We start from the raw sequence: 20,205 nt of genomic DNA, 5'->3' as shown, positions 1-20,205 counted from the left end.
GTAAATTATAATGAAATGGTCTTGAAAAATATCTTTTATAGTTAAAAATCATTCTTTATGAAGCTGAAATTTAATACTACAATTACAGAATTTTTTAAAATACCATTATTACTGGTTGGTGAGTTTTTAGAGCAAAGCCACAATGGACTCTCTGCTTTGCCCATCGCAAGGAATCGAATCCTGGATTTTAGCATTATAAGTATGAAGACTGACCGCTAACCCTCTGGATGACCTGCTGGTAGAGTTTTCGTATTGCATCGTATTGAATAAACTTAGGTTCTTATTTTAGTATAGCACAACATCCTGTGTAATAAACCGACACAAAATACAGGGTGAAACCATTCGTTTACAATATAAAATACACAGGAGGCACTAAGTAGTTATACGGATTGCTTGCAATATTGAATGTATTGGAAACAAAACAATATGCCACTCTTGTTTGTTACTAAAATGCCAGATACTAACAATATCGTGGATCAACAACAATCTGGTGCATAAATAGCTTCACAAGATATATTTAACAGGTCCATAGGGTTCTTAGACTCCTACCAGTAATTCTAGGTTTAAGATGTGATAATATTTTCCAAGCATACTTACACAGTAGGGACATACTCCGTCTCTGGAAAACTACCTGTTGTGTATGATATAAGCATACATGTTTTCCCAACTGTTCCGTCACCAACTACAACAATTTTTATTGGTCGATTTCCTTTTGACGTCATTTAGCTTGAAAACCTAAAAAAGAAATAATATGTTACATATACTGCAATTACTTATATCTCTTGATGGTTATAACGATGACGTTCATAATACGAGATTTTGATGGTCGCTTATGTTAATTTTTTTTTCCTATTAAGTGTACATTTCAGTTTTCTAGTGTTCTTCTAGGATGTTACAAAATATTTGCAATTATATGTAAAAATATAAATCTTAATCAAATGTTTAAAATCAAATATACTTCGTAAACATTTTATGCACCATTTTAATATGGTAAAAATATATAAAGTAATATATTAAACCCATATTGTTATGATGGTATCCATTGTTAGCTGGGTTATTTTTGATTATTCAGTAAAAAACAAAACAAAAAGAAAACAAACATATTGCAAAGTCCAGTCCCTTTAACAATTTCAAAAAATGTTTTATTTCACGTTTTTCAACTAACGTTATAAGCGTTCATCAATAGGCCTAACTTCACACATAAAGGGCATCTACGCAAAATATTCACTTGTTTGTACACATTTACATGCTCACTTATTTGTTGAAACACAAATTCAACATTCAAAGCACCGAATTACCTGGCTATGATAGGAGTAGGTATATAATTAAATCAAACACTAATTACTCATTATCTAAAAAAGTCGCTACTTAACTCAATCTTGGGCCTAACGAGTTTTTTTGGGTGGTTAAGATTGTTTTCCAAACGTTTGGAGAAGATTCTAGATATTAAAACTACGGTCACGTTACGTTAAACTTCGTTCTAGCAAAACAAAATTCCAAATTTTAAGGAATATCAACATTAAAAACATAGATTATAATACTGTCTTCACCTTAAACAATCTCGTTACATAAGGGGGAGAAATCGTACATTGAACGCAAACGTTCCCGATTAAGAATGAAACAATTCTTCAAAACTAAGAATATTAATATTCACAAATTTAAAAGTTACAGTTATTAAGGTAATTAATTATCTATGCGAAAGTTAAAGTACAATTACAATTTTTGGTAACAAAATTTTAGTTTCTGCGACTTATTGGATCATATATTTTCGTTATTACTTATCTTGTCACTAGAGTGGGTTTTTCTTCAGGTAGATGGTAGGTGCGTTAGAAATGATCTCGAAAAAAGCTTCAATGTCTTCAGAAGTATAATTTAACTCTGGTAAAATCTTTATCTGAAGCTAACTAGTTGTTTATTCTATTGTTGACATGTGCCCAGCATGGCCAGGTGGTTAGAATGCTACCCATCATCTGAAGGTCATGGGTTCGAATCCGCGTCACACCAAACATGTTCGTCTTTTCAGCCGTGGGGGAATTATAATGTTACGATCAATCCCAATATTCATTGCTAAAAGCGAAGACCAAGAGTTAGCGGTGGGTGGTGATGACAAGCTGCCTTCCCTTTAGTCTTGCGCTGCTGAATTAGGGACGGCTAACGCAGATAGCTCTCGTGTAGCTTTGCGCGAAATTCAAAAACCAAACCTATTGCTGACATACTTCCGAAAATTACCATGGTTAATAACCTTTGGTTTAGACACCTGTCTTTTTGGTTATAGTGTGAAATTGTTTAAAAGAAATTTAACCTTACATCTATGTTTCCGCATAAAGTCTGTTTTTAACAAACACACTTCCTTAATATCAGTAACCTGCACATCATTTCGTGTTGTGAGCAATTTCCAACATCCCTCTTGTTGAAACGACATGATCATTCGCAGTTTGCATACATCCGTATTATTGCTCCAGTCTCCCGCTGGTACAGCGGTAAGATTACGGATTTACAACGCTAAAATCAGGGGTTTGATTTCCCTCGGTGGACTCAGCAGATAGCCAGATGTGGATTTGCTATAAGAAGAGCACACATACATTATTACTCCATTTCTTTAGCCAATTTCTAAACCTTAATTACCAGACCAGGTCAAACAATGGTAGCGTATTACCAGTGTCAGGTAACATGCTAAAAGGCTTCTCATCAAGGGTTTCATTAATTCTTGGACTAGTTTCTTATGGTCGATTCATCAGAGTCTCGGATGTAATATTTATGTTTCCCACACACAATGATTTCGTCTTTCCGTTCTCGTTTGAAAACTTATTATTTTTTAAATACTTTTGACAATGTTATTTTAAGGTGGAATTGAAAGTCCTTCTTTCGTGTGGCTTGCTTCTTTTATTCTGAGTTATTTAATTATTTGATCTCTCAGAAGAAGCCAATTTTTCTTCATTATATGACCTGAAAATCTCGTAACTCATGAATGTTCATTTCATATACAAGTTCAATTGATTCTAGTATCATTTCCAACAAAACAGATTTTCTTAAAAGTGAAGGTTACTTTGCTTTAGTTTAATTTTCATATCTTCAAGCCACTTGAGTTGGATAGATGCTAATAATCCATCATTTCAGGGGGAGCATGTGGTTAAGTAATTAGGTAAATCTTTTCACATATCCAGCACATTCGCTCTTCTTCCTGTTGTAGAGCTTTTGTTTGGAATTTCGCGCAAAGCTACTCGAGGGCTATCTGCGCTATCCTGTTGTAGATCTCCAAATTTATTTGACAAGACAGTCACCAGCGCTTGACAATTGTTACTACTTCCTGTTGGAAAGTTACTTAATGTCGTTAAATATGAGATTTTTAAACGATCACTGATATGAATGACATTATATCGTCAATTCACTTTGGAAGTTACTCAAACTGCGCTCTATGTGCTTCCCATGGGTACAGTTAGTTAGATTCTGGACTAGACAATGTTGTTGAACTTCATCTGTAACTTGATCAAGTCATGGTATAACTGGAATAGTCCAGAGGGTTCTGGAGATGCAGGCAGAATAACAGTAGTATTAATCAGATGGGTTTCTTATTCCACACTGTGTAGTTCATGGTGTTAGAAGTCTTAAGTAGGTGTGGATTTTTCACTTCCATTTACAGTTTTTATCACGGCAATGATGCCACTTTTGTACCTTCTTTCTTTTATACTCTTCGTATTTCTTTCTTTTTTCCATTCTTTATGCTCATGCGCAGTAGTTTTGTGTAACCGAAACCGTAAAACATTTTGCAGTTTTGTGTGTGATCAGGCTTTTAGTCCCGTAGTTTGATTCGTATTCAAAACTGTAAAAATTAACGGATGTTTGCATTATGGTAACTCAAATATGGAATTGTCTTGAAAAGCCAGAAAATAAGATGTACCATTTTTTTAACCTCTTGGCAATATGTGAACTTCTTCTAGCTCAGTAACAGAAATTTCTGATTAAATAATTTCACTGCGTTAAAGGTGTAACTTCACGAAATTCAGATGTAACCTAAAACAACGGTATAGTAAGAAGTTGCAAAGTGAAGGTGTTTGTTTAGACATGCAGATTTTACAATGACAGATTGATAGCATTAAGGAGCTGCTTAGTGCAGCTTCCGTGCCGTCAATGGCAATATAATATATGGGGTCTCGGTACCCGCGCCCCCAGAAAACTAATATAATTTATATTTGCTATATATGTTAAACATGTAAAAGTGGGGGTGCTACAGTACTCCCTGTTCTGACGTCTCTGTACAGCTAGTGCCTCTGTAAGTTCACTGATAACCATGTTAGTTTTTGTTAGAACATTAACAAACACATACTAAAGACTAGACACTAAACCAACAACAACAAAACCGAACTAAATCGCAAACAGTTCGTTACGTAGGAACTGTTTTGATGATGAACATACAGCCTTCCATTGTTTGATTCGAGCACTTATCAACCATACAATAGTCCAAGTACTAATTATTCTGGCACTTTATCAAAGTTCACTGGCAAACACAAATACGACAAACTTTTAAAAGTGTGTGTAAAAATACTAAATCAACCTAAACATGAAAATATATAGGTTAACAAAAACACTCAAATGTACAGTAGCATTACACAGCAAACTAACTTCATTCTGAAAAAAACAAAATAAAAAACTTACCCTTGTTCTACAAGACTACGAACAAAAACGTGATACTTAAAGTAGTTATAAAAACTAATGAAAACATTTCTAAATCCGTTCTTCTAATTCAAATGAAGCGCAACTGCTTAGATTTTGTTTTTTTTTTTACTTTATTTTACAACTTCTTGAGTTTAAACATTATTTCTTGACCTGTTCGAGAGATTGCATACCCTCGTCCCGCCGCTTGGTATTGCTGATACACAAAAGTATAGCTAATAACAAGGGAAGATCTCATAAATTAATTTACTCTAATCCTGTCTAAACAAATTTCAAGTGTTTGCGACTATTGAGGATTTCCTTTTGTTTCACGATTAGCACTATCTTCACGTGTTTAGTTCTCAAATAATATGAATTAAGGGCAAACTGAATACAGTACTTTTGAATAGATGCTACAAAAAACAAACCTCAAAATTATAAGTAACAGAAAAAATGTGTGCCATTAAAAAGTTTTATTTCTTTGTTATTCAGCACAAAGTTACACAACGGGCAATCATACTACGAGTACTGAACCCCGGTTTTTTAGTATTTATGCTATATTTAATGCTCTCGTAGTAGCTAATCAACCGGACCCACTTGGGCTAAGTTTGTCTGACCGCGCAGAAGGATTTGACGGTCATTCTTATAACGCACACATGGCGTCAAATTGCAAAGCGTGTTTCCAGATTCAGAATTCTGGCACGATAACAATTACGAAGTCCGATCATGTGGAAAGTGAAAGATTTTGTAATGTAACTGTTTTTTTAAAGGCAGAAGTTGTAAGTTAATTATGGTTATTAACTGTCAGAATACCTCACGTTTCGCATATACTTTTACAATTAAGATTTAAAAAAACACACCATAATGCATATATCACACAAAACACTGATCAAAGCGTTTCTTTAGTTCGATTTGATACGTTATTATTGTTACTTATAAATTATCGTAAATGTCTGTAAATGCTTACTGTAAAAACTTTATTGAGATCGCCTAAATTCTGCAAGAAAACAAGTATTTAAGACTCAGGGAGACAATGGACATTCAATGACATGCGTACTTACACCCTTCACTGCTCTGACAAAGGCGTCAAATCGTCGAATCACAATTCTTATCACTCAGTGAATATATACATACTTAGATATGAAATCCTACAACAGAGGACGCTGCGACAGTACCGTCTCACATTTGTCCCTTTTCATTTCAAAAGTTTAAGCTGTTTTTTACTTTAAGTACTTAAAGTTGATGTAATATTTTAATACCATCAAGTACACAATTATTTCTAAAATTTCCACCAAACTATTCAAAGTATTAAAGTTAAAACATAAGCGCAAAAGTTTCAGCGATTTTTTTGAAGGAGGTGTAAGGATATGTGGGGCTCTTGAAACAAAGGGTGAATTGGAAAAGGACATTTCCGGGGATATTTCTGAGAATCACAATATATAATGTTGGTTGTTTGATAGAAAATTTCATTAATCTTGCTAAATTAGATGTTCTTATTCATACACACTTATAAATACCGATACGAAAAATATATACATGTAAACCGAACGGTAAAAAATATATATGCTGAAACATGTTCCTTTACGCGTTTTTTTCTTTCATGTTCGTATCATCGAAACATTTCTTTTCAGTCAGCCGACGGAAGAACTGTATGTTAATTCAACGATACGAACTGTGATGAGAAACCCACTTGAAGAAAAATGTATTCTTAAGACGGCTGATATTAAAACTAATTAAAATAAAATACAGAACAACACCTTCTTAGGTCGTTTTCAGCTTAAGAAAGATGATGACTTGAGAGGGTCGAAAAGTTGTTCTGTACTTTATTTTAATTAGTTTTAATATCAGCCGTCTTACGAATACAATCTTATACAGTTGCTTAACATATTTTTGATAGTGACATTAGCTTGGTAAACTGTTTTTAATACAATTACACACACAAAGATAAAATTATCTTTTGGGCTACACCCGTCTTGAGAAATTTCTACCTTAGACCAAGCAAACATCTAGTATTAACTTTATTAATTTAAAACTTTTCGTAGTTTCTTCTTTCAGAGCCACGACGAAGAAATGTTTCGACATATCGTAATTTACGAAAACTATTTCCACTGGTTGTGTGCTTTGTGTTTTTTTAGAACATTTGTGAAAAGGTAGAAACAGGGCTATTAACGCACAGCCGTCCCTGACAGCCTATAGTGAATACATATAATGAAAAACACTTACCATTAACCTTTACTCGACCGAATAGTGGGATACAAAAGTCTTTTTTTAAGCGCATTTTTGCAGCAACGGAACATCAGTGTTCCCTCAAAGTTGCGCGGCCGCATAGCAACCAATCAAGTGCTGCGTTGCTAATTATTCCAGTCGTGCGCATCCTAAGTAATTGTAAGAAGTCTCAACACGTTGACGGCCATGGTAGTCGATTGGCGTAAAGCTCAGATAATTAACCGACAGCGATGTAAAACCTAATGATGGTTAAAAAATAGCCCCACCCACCCCCCAAAACCTGGTAGTGCACACTGTCTTGATATTGGTGAACATGAAAAAAAATTCATTTCGCACATGGATTGTAAAAAAATAGAGGGAAAATTAAACACAAGCTATGAACCCTCGGATTCAAAGTCCATTCACGCTGGCTGGTTAGCAAATTGTTTTTCTAACGAATTTTCATAAAGATAAATAGGAAGTTTTATATCTACATAGCCCCCAATTTGTAGAACTATTTTATATGATTCTCGAATCGACTGGAAGGAATGTGTACCACTAATAAAAAAATCACATTTCTCACTCGACATTTGGGTAATTCCATAATTTGCCATCAGGAGGTTCTAGCAATAGATTATTTCATAAGTTAGAGCATGTTGTTTGTTATTAAGTACAAAGTTACAGAAAGGGCTATCTGTGCTCTGCCTGCCACAGGTATCGAAATCCAGTTTTTAGCAGTATAACTCCACAGATATGCCATAGGGGTGGGGCAAAAAAGCAATCAGTTTTTATAATGATTCGTGAAATTTATTCAGCAATATGGTGACATTTTGTTCTTACGCGAACTCAAATAAAATGCACAATCACTATACATATGACTATCAGCTCAACAAACTTTGAAATTTTGAAGGTAAACAAAGTTTAGATTTGTTAAACACTTAACATTCTAGGCCTATCCTTAACAGTATGACAACTGACAATAATGACCGCACAAAGAAGGAATCCATTCCATTCTATACAAACATTCCAAATAAAAACTCATATAAAGCCCGACAAATCCTTAACGTTTCAAGAGATTTATAAGATATGCTGTCTATAAAAATATCAGCTTTAATAAAATAGCTAAGGCCGCACAGATCTATGAGATGAAATTACCGATGGCTGTGTTTAGAGGCGGAAACTGAGTAGACGCCAAAACGCATACTCCCTCTATCAAATAGTCATTATATATTGCTAGTTGTGCCTGATTAGAAGCAGACGACCAAAATGCAAGCTTTATGAAATAATAACTATACATTGTTAGCTGTGCCTATAAGCAGGAGCTGATTAGTAGCAGCCGTACAAAACACGATACTGCAAAATATTATCAACACTGGATAGTTCTGAAATTTCAGAATAAACTCTTATAATATTAATACAAATAAAACAACGACAACAGCCTTCATATATCAAATACAATACAGATATAATAAAAAAAGTATTTATATTGATAACTTCATTTTCTTCTAAATAAAAATGTATTAAAAAGTGAAGTAATAAAAATAAAGATTCGAAACGTAAAATGTTTCAGCTAAAAATACGAAAAAGCTTCTTTTCTAACACATTTTCAAATTAAGAAGTTATTACCTTTGACGTTGGGGGTGGTTGAACATTTCAAAAATTTCGCGCAAAATTACTCTTTGGTTGACTGTTCATAGTCCTCTCTAATATTGAATTGATAGACTAAGCAGTTCGTGAAAAGCACTCACCGACAACTCTTGGCAATTTTTGCCTGATCGATCTGAGGAATTTTATCATATTTACAGCGTACCTATGACCACAAAGTGGGGAATTTTTAAGGCAACGGGTCACGAATCACTAGCCATCCGATTCACAGTACGAACATGTTTACCACTAGGCTGAAAGAGACAGAACGCGTAAATATGTAGAAATAAAAATTTACACGTCCCTCTCCTAGTCATGTGAAACATTAAAAATCATCTTAATTAATATAAATGCTATATTAGTAGATCAGCGAATTGTGATATCGAAATAAAAGTTTTTTTTGGCTGTTCTATCTGATTTCTTTAGTCCGTGTTACATTTCTTCGGGTTTTCGTTTTGCCCGGTTAATATAACCGCACGCATCGAAGTAGTTGTAAACACTTGGAAACCTTACACACAGCAGTGGAAAAGAACAAAGGTTATTTTTATGAAGGCACGCGTTTTCATCATCAGCGTGTAACGAACATTAGCAGAGCTTTAGGAAAGAAACATAAACTTTATGGTTCACACACGCACAAACTCAAACGTAAATTCAATTATTTAGAGTACATCAAAAACTAGATGAAGGAAAAAAAACCGAATGTTTAAGCTCTTTTCTTCTTTTCGTAAATGAACATCACATTCCACAAACATTAAATAATTACGGCCCTGGTTCTGTTGCAGGGAACACACTGGTTAGATGAATCATTTCCGGTTCGCTACTGGACACCTACATACCTAATTTTAAGGCAATCCATTAAGAAATACACGAGATACAAAACTTTCAAATTTGATTGAATTTCTTCCCTTTTTTAAATTTCGAACGGAAATTACGAAACATTTATTTGATAAAAAAACATACTTAACATTCATGGCATTTTTTTTGGATGTGATCTACTGATAGACCTTTACAATCTATAATTAGATGTTAAGTGTGTTCTGACTATAAGCCACATGTGCAAAATAATAAAAAAAAACGCTCAATTTTAACTAATATATTTGCGCTTACTTATCTAAAAAGTCACGAGATAAAAATACTTATTACAGCTTCATCTGAGTGTAAAGGTGGACAGTTGTTTTTTAACTTTTTATCATTCGGACCTAACACGGCTGATTTATAGCAGCAAAACTATCGGGTGAAAACTTACAGATACATACATGTTGGTTAGGTCAAGTACACTATATTAGCAGTTTTTAGCTCAAGTTTTCAAAAGAATCAAAAGCCAACTTTTAAGCACAAACTTACGAAAATTTGTTTCTCCTAATTAAAAAAAAAAAAAAGTGCTTAGCGTCACGTGATATTAGCTTAAGCAATGATCGTAAACAATGTTATTGATACGGTTGTACGGTTGACAAGAAATTGTTAATTTAATTTCCGTGGTGTTGCCATAAAAAAGTTATTAACACTGTTTTAGTGAGGAAAAATTACCATGACATATTTTAAATAATGTGGTTGGTTCTCTAAAGTATAGGTCTGTTCGGAATAATAGGGTTGTAATACTAAATTTAATGTTGGTTACTATTCGGTGTCATTTTCTTATGTGATGTGGTTTATTGAAACGAATTGACACAGAAAAAAGTCACGATATCTAATCACAAACACCTGGGGTGTGAAAAAATAGGTGTAATAAAAAAAATTAAACGTGCGAGGTAAAGGTATAAAATCAAAATTGGTAGTCAAAGTGGTAGCTAAACATACGTCTCCCGCTGGTACAGTGGTAAGTCTACGGATTTATAACGCTAAAATGAATGGTTCGATTCCCCTCGGTAGACGCAGCAGAGAGCCGGAGGTGGCTTCGCTGTATGAAAACACATGCTGAACTTATAGCATTGATAAGAACTTTATATCTATTATTCGTTAGGCGGGTTATTTTGTTTTACCCATCATCCTGTTCGAAACTGAAAGAAAAAATACGGCCTGACTAACTAATAAACGAAAAAAATAAAATAATTGTCAAAGTTATAAGTGTAGCTACCAGTTTCGCTGCCAATATTGTCAATCTTATAAGTGTGGCTACTAGTTTGGCTGCCAATATTGTCAATGTTATAAGTGTAGCTACCAGTTTGGCTGCCAATATTGTAAATGCTATAAGTGTGGCTACCAGTTTGGCTGCCAATATTGTCAATGTTATAAGTGTAGCTACCAGTCTGGCTGCCAATATTGATTTCATTTCTTTAAGTCGCACGCTCATGTCTTTTCTTTTCAAGGCGTGCGACTCGTAATCTGAGGGTCGCGGGTTCGGATCCCCATCGCGCCAAATATGTTCGCCCTTTCAGCCGTGGGAGCGTTATAATGCGACCGTCAATCTCACTATTCGTTGGTAAAAGAGTATCCCAAGAGTTGGCGGTGGGTGGTGATGACTAGCTGCCTTCCCTCTGGTCTTACACTGCTAAATTAGAGACGGCTAGCGCAGATAGCCCTTGAGTAGCTTTGCGCGAAATTCAAAAACAAAACCTTTCAAACAAATGTGCATGGGACTGAAATCTTAACACTGTTGTGCCTTTCTTTAAATATAATTTCGGCAAAACTGAGTATGCCAGAAAGAACTCTATGTATTCGACAATACAGATAATGAAAAACTACCGACATGAAAAGACTCTCTAATTACTGCGCTTTTAAATGCCGGCAAAGAACCAAACAACTTCTTTCAATTCTCTTCAGAATTCTCAGATTACTCGATTCTAAAAGTTACGACAGTAATCAGTTTCGATTAAAGACATGAGATAAAAGTAGGTTAAAATTGAACTTGTATTAATAAACGGCGGTTCTGCACAGTACGTGTAATTTGTTATCAGCACACCTAAACAAAAGACACAGTGTGGAAAAAATTAAAGACAATTTTTTCTTTGGAAGAACTTTTAACGAGACTGTTTTCTCTTCAAATATAATCCAACGGAAGCATAACAACAGGACTAAAAGTATTACATGTTTTGTCATGCAGTAAATTTATACACGTACACAGTTTATTGTTTGTGTTAGAAATGTGTGTGTATATATATAAATATTTAAGCAGTTATTTTAGGTAGTGTAAACCATATTAATTCTTAACATCTGGAGATCATATTTTTATAGCTTGCAAAATAATGGGGGTTTACATAAAACTTTTACAGCGTCATCACAGCCCCTAACGTATGGGAGGCGAACAATTAACCTTCAAATTTATATTCAAAGCACCGTAACCACTTGGCCACGTTTACTTAATAAATAGCTTACATCACAGTGTAACTTGTTTTACCTTAAATAACTGTCGTACGATAAAAATTAATTTCATACAGAAGGGCGGTACTATATTTGTTTCAAATTTCGTACAGAATACGAGGGCTGTTCAAAAAATACGCGGACTGACGTCATAAAACAAAATGTACTTTATTTAGAAGTTACAGGTCTGGGACCCTTTCAAAGTACTCTCCTCCCCAACGCACACACTTATCCCAACGGTGTTTCCACTTGTTGAAACAGTCCTGGTACTCTTCTTTTGTAATGTCCTCCAGCTCCTTCGTCGCATTTGCCTTAATCTCGGGAATCGTCTCAAATCTTCTTCCTTTCAAGGGTCTTTTGAGTTTGGGGAACAAGAAAAAATCCTAAGGAGCAAGGTCAGGTGAGTAGGGGGGTGGGGAAGAACAGTGATCGAGTGTTTGGCCAAAAACTCACAAGTTGTGAGGTCTGAATTTCGCAGCAACGCGGTGCATCTTCAATGTTTCGGTCAAAATCTCGTAACAAGATCCAACTGATATCCCACACTCTTCAGCAAGCTCCCTGACAGTCAGACGTCGATTTGCCCGCACCAGGGTGTTGATTTTGTCGACGTGTGGGTCGTTAGTTGACGTGGAAGGAGTCCAGGACGCTCATCATCTTCAATGGACTGTCGACCATCCTTAAATACGTTCATGTTACTTGAAACATGCCGTACGCTTCATAGCAACATCACCGTAAGCCGTGTTAAGCATAGCAAAAGTTTCAGTCGCAGATTTTCCAATTTTAACACAAAATTTCACAGCAAGTCGTTGCTCCTTCAGGTCATTCATTCTGAAATCCGCCAAACGAAAAAATCGCACTTCACTTAAAACCGCGTAGCTAATACACAAATGAAGATATCTGCAATCGGGAAATGGCGTCGTAATCAGCTGATCTGTGCAAACCTAGCGACACCAAGCGGATTCCCCTGGAACCAACTGGAGCCGCGCAATTAAAAAAGTCCGCGTATTCATTCACCAGAATGAATGACCTGAAGGAGCAACGACTTGCTGTGAAATTTTGTGTTAAACTTGGAAAATCTGCGACTGAAACTTTTGCTATGCTTAACACGGCTTACGGTGATGTTGCTATGAAGCGTACGGCATGTTTCAAGTAACATGAACGTTTTAAGGATGGTCGACAGTCCATTGAAGATGATGAGCGTCCTGGACTCCTTCCACGTCAACTAACGACCCACACGTCGACAAAATCAACACCCTGGTGCGGGCAAATCGACGTCTGACTGTCAGGGAGCTTGCTGAAGAGTGTGGGATATCAGTTGGATCTTGTTACGAGATTTTGACCGAAACATTGAAGATGCACCGCGTTGCTGCGAAATTCAGACCTCACAACTCGTGAGTTTTTGGCCAAACACTCGATCACTGTTCTTCCCCACCCCCCCTACTCACCTGACCTTGCTCCTTACGATTTTTTCTTGTTCCCCAAACTCAAAAGACCCTTGAAAGGAAGAAGATTTGAGACGATTCCCGAGATTAAGGCAAATGCGACGAAGGAGCTGGAGGACATTACAAAAGAAGAGTACCAGGACTGTTTCAACAAGTGGAAACACCGTTGGGATAAGTGTGTGCGTTGGGGAGGAGAGTACTTTGAAGGAGTCCCAGACCTGTGACTTCTAAATAAAGTACATTTTGTTTTATGACGTCAGTCCGCGTATTTTTTGAACAGCCCTCGTACAGTGAACTATAGAGGTCTCCACCTAAATAAAGTAAAACTTTACACGTAACACATTAACGTCTCATCGCGATTAAGCCGTATTTGTATGCTCACAAAAACCAATATTACAAGCCTACAAACGATCACGTAAATTTGCTTGTTTGTTTGTTTGTTTTAAATTTCGCGCAAAGCTACTCAAGGGTTATCTGCGCTAGCCGTCCCTTATTTAGCAGTGTAAGACTAGAGCAGGGGTTCTTAACCAGGGGTGCCCGCACCCCTAGGGGATGCGAAGATGATTCCCAAGGGGTGCGAGGATGCCCATGAATAATTAAAGCAAATCTATATTTTTACATAAGAGTATGCTTTATATTTTTATATTTAAGTTTCCAGGGGGTGCGAGAAATGATTACTGATTTGAAAGGGGTGCAAACACTGAAAAAGGTTAAGAACCACTGGACTAGAGGAAGGGCAGCTAGTCATCACCACCCACTGCCGACTCTTGGGGTACTCTTCTACCAACGAATAGCGGGATTGATCGTCACGTTATAACACCCCCGCGGCTGAAAGGGCGAACATGTTTGATGCTACAGGAATTCGAACCCGCGACCCTAAGACTACGAGTCGAACGCCTTAACCCACCTGGCCATACCGAGCCGATCACATAAATATCTCTTCCATCTACAATCCTTTGTGTTTTTACTGGAGCGGTTCGCTATTTCCCGTCCTATATTTATATATATTATTTTACTCCAACTTAGTCTTAGAAGTTAGATAAATAATTAGCATTAATATTACAAGTAAATGTAACAACTGAATATGCAAAGTATTATAATCAATATACGCGATTTTCAAAAATAAATTAATGCACCTTTCTTTAAGCCTAATTCCATGTGAGGGGAAGGAGAATTTTAACATCTAATTTTAACTTGATTTCCGAACATCAAATTCTCTAAACAAGAACTGTTAATGTTAAACATGTATCATATAACTCGTAAAATGTAAATTATAAGTATGTGATTGTCCTGAAGTATCTTACAAAATAGCGATTACATAATTTTAGTAAAACAAAATGTAGTACCAATAGCCCATTATGCAACTTTGTGTTTAATTCTAAACAAAAAAAAAACCAAAAAGTTCACAATTCTTCAAATAGAAGATGACCAGTACTTCTGGTTTAAGTCCATAGGTATCAGTCTCCACTATCTGCAGTACTTACCGCCCAAGTTATAACAAAATATCCACATATACGCAATGACAAGTTCCTGATAAAATGAAAGATTGAAGATGGCAGTCAAATCTACGTACAATTAACTTCGAACAGAAATCGAAGCTCTACGTCTTTCGTACCCCTTAAAATAGTACTTGAATTCGATATTCAAACATCCCGTTTGATAGGCCTAAACTCTACTTTCCTTGGCTGCAACAGGTGTCAAGTTGGCAGACATATTGTGATCCAAGCCACGGTTAATATTAAAGCGAAACAGGCTTAACAGTGACAACATCCGTTTGAGTCCCGTTCATACATATTACGCCAGCAGTTTTTGCGACTTCCGGTTTGTAGCTGTAGTGTGATCTCGCCACGCGGTTTGGGCGGGGCGTAAATAGTTAAACCATACTTTATTATACTCTCTTACTTAGAAAACAATCTAACAGTAAACTTTTTTTTTCTAACAGAAGATACAAAACGTTTTTTCTACATTAAGTTAAAAAATCTTTATTTACGATTTTCTTTTGTGAAAAAAATAAGATAACCAAGGAAACGTTTTAATGTTTCTATTTTATCTGTATTGTTTGTGCCTAAAATGAGATTTTTTTCTTGTAATTGACTCTGGTTTGTTCATTCAACAAGTTTCTTCTTCCGTTATAAGATATATTGGCCTCAGGTGTAACAAAGCCAATTCACGTTATTTTTTATAACATGTGTAAAGTTTGGGTTTTACAACATTAATTAAATATATTTCTTTGTATTTTCGGAATTCCAGAGAGTGTGTACATTGTTTTATAAGTACAATGGCTTATCTTATATTTAATGGGCCTGGCATAATTGGTATTTAGTGCGCTTAACTCGCAATATTGCTACAAGAAATGGATCGAAAAATGATACCGAACATGCTTTTCCATCTAGTTATGGGGTCGTTATACTGTTATGATTAATCGCGTTATTGGTTAGTAAAATATACCCCAAAAACTGGCAGCGAGTGTTGTTGACTAGCTGTCTTCTGTATAGTCTATAACTTCATAATTAGGGACAGTTAAGTGGGGGCGTTATAATGTTACGTTTAGTCCCACTGTTCGTTGGTAAAAGATTAGCAACATTAGATCTTATACATCATAGTAATACTTGACGATATGTTATCCTGTACCTGTGAATCTAATTTAACCCATCTCACAATATTCCTTCCATTTGTTTTATGTATATATACGTATTTTAATTTGGTGTCAAGCGATGTCGCCACCAGCACACAGCAAAAGGACGATGATTAACATGATTGTGATATGTTATTTTAAAAGTGTTATAATTATGAGAAATTTGTCAAGCCTTAGTTTTGGCAAACTTACTTACATGCTAAAGCCCTAAAGAAATCTGTCATCCCAGTGAGAACTGATAAGATAATCCCTAAAAGAAAAGACAACCGTAAAATCATTTAATTAAATATTCATTTCTAACTTCAGTTTGTATTTTTTATCTCATTCTCGACAGCATTATCAAAATGATGCAATATTTTATATTTCAATTAAAAATAACGAAAGTGTGTTTAATAATTTTTCTTTGTATTTAACAAATAATTTACCAACGTACTGTTATAAATATTTGACAGATGGCGCTATATCTGATTAAACTTTTTGTTTTTTTGAACAAAATGAAAAATTTGTTCTGTCAAATCCCATTTTTTCGAATTTAAAGCTGTTCTCTTTAAAATAATGGTTCGTTGTTTGGTAATGAAAAATAAAGGAAAACCCAGTAATGTCCGTCTTTATATCAAAAGGTAATTTCAAAAATACCTTTTCTCACATTTTTGAAAATTTTATAAAATAAAAACAAAATAAATATTTCCATGCACCTTGCAGCTATGATATTAAACATTTGACTTTTTACAAACCATACTACGTAAACACTTTTCATAACATAATACATTTTTGTATCAGTTTCAGTGAAATCGGTGAAAGAGGTCTTCACTGGCTTTTGTATATAAAATATATAAATTATTTATTGAGGTCATGAAGAGTGTAAAACGAAGTTCATAACAATATATATAACATGGTCTTTCCCTCAAGCAATATGTTTATGACGTACCATGTTTATAAAGAACTTAGATCACAACAAAAGAAAGAAGAAAAAAGAAATAGTGCATTAAACAATTAGATATTAGAGTTCTTGTTTATGATGTGTATGTATGTACATATGGTATTATCAGAGCTATGGAAATTAACAGAACAAGGCTTCTATTTGATAGATCTTTATAAAAAAAAGGTCTGTAATTAAAGAAACTACATCAGTAAAATGTTACGTTTGGTTGAATGCTTGTCTTATAACGTATAATGTTTGGAAAAAATACTTTAACTACAGTGTTTACTTAGCTTAAGACTTGAGTCGATCTGTTACTGGTTAAGTTCAAGATCACTTATTATAGTTCATTAAATAGAAGCTACAATAACTGAGCATGATTTGGATTAAAGCAGCTCCTTTATACAAAGATATATGATTTATATCACGAACAGGCTTTACACCAAGAAATCCATTAGCGCTTAATAAGTCTATAACTTCGACATAGCGGCCTGGCATGGCCAAGTGGTTAAGGCGTCCGACTTGTCATCCGAGGGTTCGAATCCCCGTGACACCAAACATGCTCGTCCTTTTATCCGTGAAGGCGTTATAATGTGACGGTAAATTCCACTATTCATTGGTAAAAGAGTAACCTAAGAGTTGACGGTGGGTGGTGATTACTACCTGCCTTCCTTCTAGTCCTACACTGCTAAATTAAGGGCGGGTAGCGCAGATAGTCCTCGCGTAGCTTTTCACAAAATTAAAAAAACAAACAAACAAACTTCGGCATAAATAACATTTAGATGTGACATTTGAAGTACTTCGTAATGTAAGAAAAGAGGCACTCTACAAATAGAAATCACTATAACAGATGTTCATGTGTAATCTACATATTAAGTTAATAATAAACATAGTTATAGTAATCATTAATATTTGTGTACGAAGAAATAGGTTTTAAAAATATAAATTGCCTTTTATTTTTAGGTAAAGAATGATATAAAGTTTTCTTGTCATGAACTGTTTCTCATCACATTGTTTAAAACAAATACTTCCTGTGTATTCACTAAGTGCATTTATTTTGAAGTCATTTTTAATGTATTATTTTAAATAGTATGTAACTTACAGTTCTCTTTGTTGTCGGGCCCGGCCTGGCCAGGTGGTTAGGGGATTCGACTTGTAATCTGAGGTTCGCGAGTTCGATTCATCATCATACCAAACATGCTCGCCTTTTCACCCTTCGTGTCGTTATAATGTGACGGTCAATCCCATTATTAAACTAGTAGAGAACAAAGGAGATTAAAGTAATAACGAGACAACCAGTACAAAACAAAGAAGACTAAACTATTAATAATGACGAGACAACCAGTACAAAACAAAGGAGACTAAACTATTAATAATGACGAGACAACCAGTACAAAACAAAGGAGATTAAACTATTAATAATAACCAGACAACCAGTACAAAACAAATGAGAATAAACTATTAATAATCACGAGACAACCAGTACAAAACAAAGAAGACTAAACTATTAATAATAACCAGACAACCAGTACAAAACAAATGAGAATAAACTATTAATAATCACGAGACAACCAGTACAAAACAAAGAAGACTAAACTATTAATAATGACGAGACAACCAGTACAAAACAAAGGAGACTAAACTATTAATAATAACGAAACAACCAGTACAAAACAAAGGAGATTAAACTATTAATAATGACGAGACAACCAGTACAAAACAAAGGAGATTAAACTATTAATAATGACGAGACAACCACTACGGCTCAGCATGGCCAGGCGGTTAAAGCGCTCGACTCATAATCTGCGGGTCGCGGGTTCGAATCCCCGTCGCACTTAACATGCTCACCTTTTCAGTCATGGGGGCGTTATAATGTGACGGTCAATCCCACTATTCGTTAGTAAAAGAGTAGCCCAAGAGTTGGCTGTGGGTGGTGACGACTGGCTGCTTTTCCTATAGTCTTCAACTGCTAAATTAGGGACGGCTAGCGCAGATAGCTCTCGTGTAGCTTTGCGCGAAATTTAAACCAAACCAAACGACCACTGCAGAACAAGCGAGATATCCGTTTTGAAATAAAGGACATTGTAGTAGTAACAAAAGATTTTCAACGTTTCGAAGAAGCAGTGAATTAAGATAAAAGAAAATGTCGACACTGACCATTTCGGATATCAGTTTATAGCTCACAAAATAAAAGGCACGTCAGTAAAACAACGCCCTGTACAAGTTAAACTTTCCACCTACAATAAATAATCGTGGGATAATATTATCAGAAAATGACTAATTTCAGAAAATATAGCATGTTTATGATTGCCCTGTTGTTAAAATCGAGACGCAACGTTCTGTGTGTTGTTTATTGTAACTTGTTTAAAAACAAGATTTTAGTTTGGTTTGGTTTTTATTTCGCACAAAGATACACAAGGAATGTCATTGTTAGACATCTCTACGTTACGAGTGATAGGCTAGAAGGAAGCCAACGAGTAAACACACTAACCGCCAACACTGTCACAACTCTTTTAACAACAAATAATGGGATTAACCATTACGTCACAACGCCCCCACTGCTGAAATGGCGAGCGTGTTCGGCGACTGATGTTCAAATCTGCGACCTTCGGATTGTGAGTCGAGTGCCATAACCACCAGGCCTTTCCATGCCCCATTGGATGCAAGAAAAGACAACTGAACGATGAAGGTTTTAATTACTAACGATATATTACCAGAATCTTACGAGAAAAGCAGTTTACATATGATCTGCCTGATGAAATTGAAGAACTAGGATCTCTGATTGGAAACGAATTATACAATAGATAGTTCAAATATTCCTCGTAATTAATGGTAGCATTTAACAGGTATATTTAATAAGATAATTGCAACAATTATATATTTGGAAAACCAAGCTTTCCACTGAACGTATGGGAACAAATATTTTAGCTTAATTGATACTGATGGCAAAGTTTGAGTTCGTAATCATAGATTCATGAGAAGAAAGCCAGTATTATTTGAGCTCTGAAGTACAATAAACTCATACAAATGCTCTAAAAAAACTATACATTGAACGTATGAAGTATTATTGTATAATGTGATCATGAAGTCGATCATAAAGAAACATGTGTCAATATTTTTAAGAAAGAGTAGCCAAGATATGAAATATCAAGAGTTACAAAACATGGAGTATCGTTCAAAGACTACCGAGGTGTGATAACGACCCAACTATTACAGAGCCCAGCACAAGGATGGGTAGTCTAGGCGTTGCAGTTAAACATAAGAGTGTGCAATGTAGGTGTTACAGTTTGTTTTGTTTTTTAATTTCGCGCAAAGCTGAATCTGGGTGTTACAGTCAACAAAAGGATGTTCAACTCTAAATGTTACAGCTAAAGACAAGAGTGTGTAATCCAGACATTACACTTAAACAAACT

General features: G+C 35.3%; 1 protein-coding gene across 3 annotated transcripts in view; it reads right to left on the bottom strand.

Moving 5' to 3' along the window:
* The window catches only part of LOC143237337 (ras-related protein ced-10-like), a 63,818-nt gene extending 48,791 nt beyond the window's left edge, over window positions 1–15,027 (bottom strand). For 2 of the 3 annotated variants that reach the window (XM_076476479.1, XM_076476477.1), the window contains exons 1-2: window positions 14,723–15,027; window positions 598–735 (exon numbers count right to left, since the gene is read on the bottom strand). In XM_076476479.1, the coding sequence (XP_076332594.1) occupies window positions 598–722 (125 nt within the window). In that variant the 5' untranslated portion in view covers window positions 723–735; window positions 14,723–15,027. Of the gene's footprint in view, window positions 1–597; window positions 736–8,481; window positions 8,756–14,722 lie in introns of those variants that run through there. The other variant, XM_076476478.1, reaches the window with a different exon arrangement.
* Window positions 15,028–20,205: the final 5,178 nt, after the last annotated feature.

This window comes from Tachypleus tridentatus, chromosome 13 (assembly GCF_004210375.1).
Source record: "Tachypleus tridentatus isolate NWPU-2018 chromosome 13, ASM421037v1, whole genome shotgun sequence".
Lineage (NCBI taxonomy): Eukaryota > Metazoa > Arthropoda > Merostomata > Xiphosura > Limulidae > Tachypleus > Tachypleus tridentatus.
Note: the sequence above shows the minus strand (reverse complement) of the source record. Positions and strands in the feature narration are given on the sequence as shown.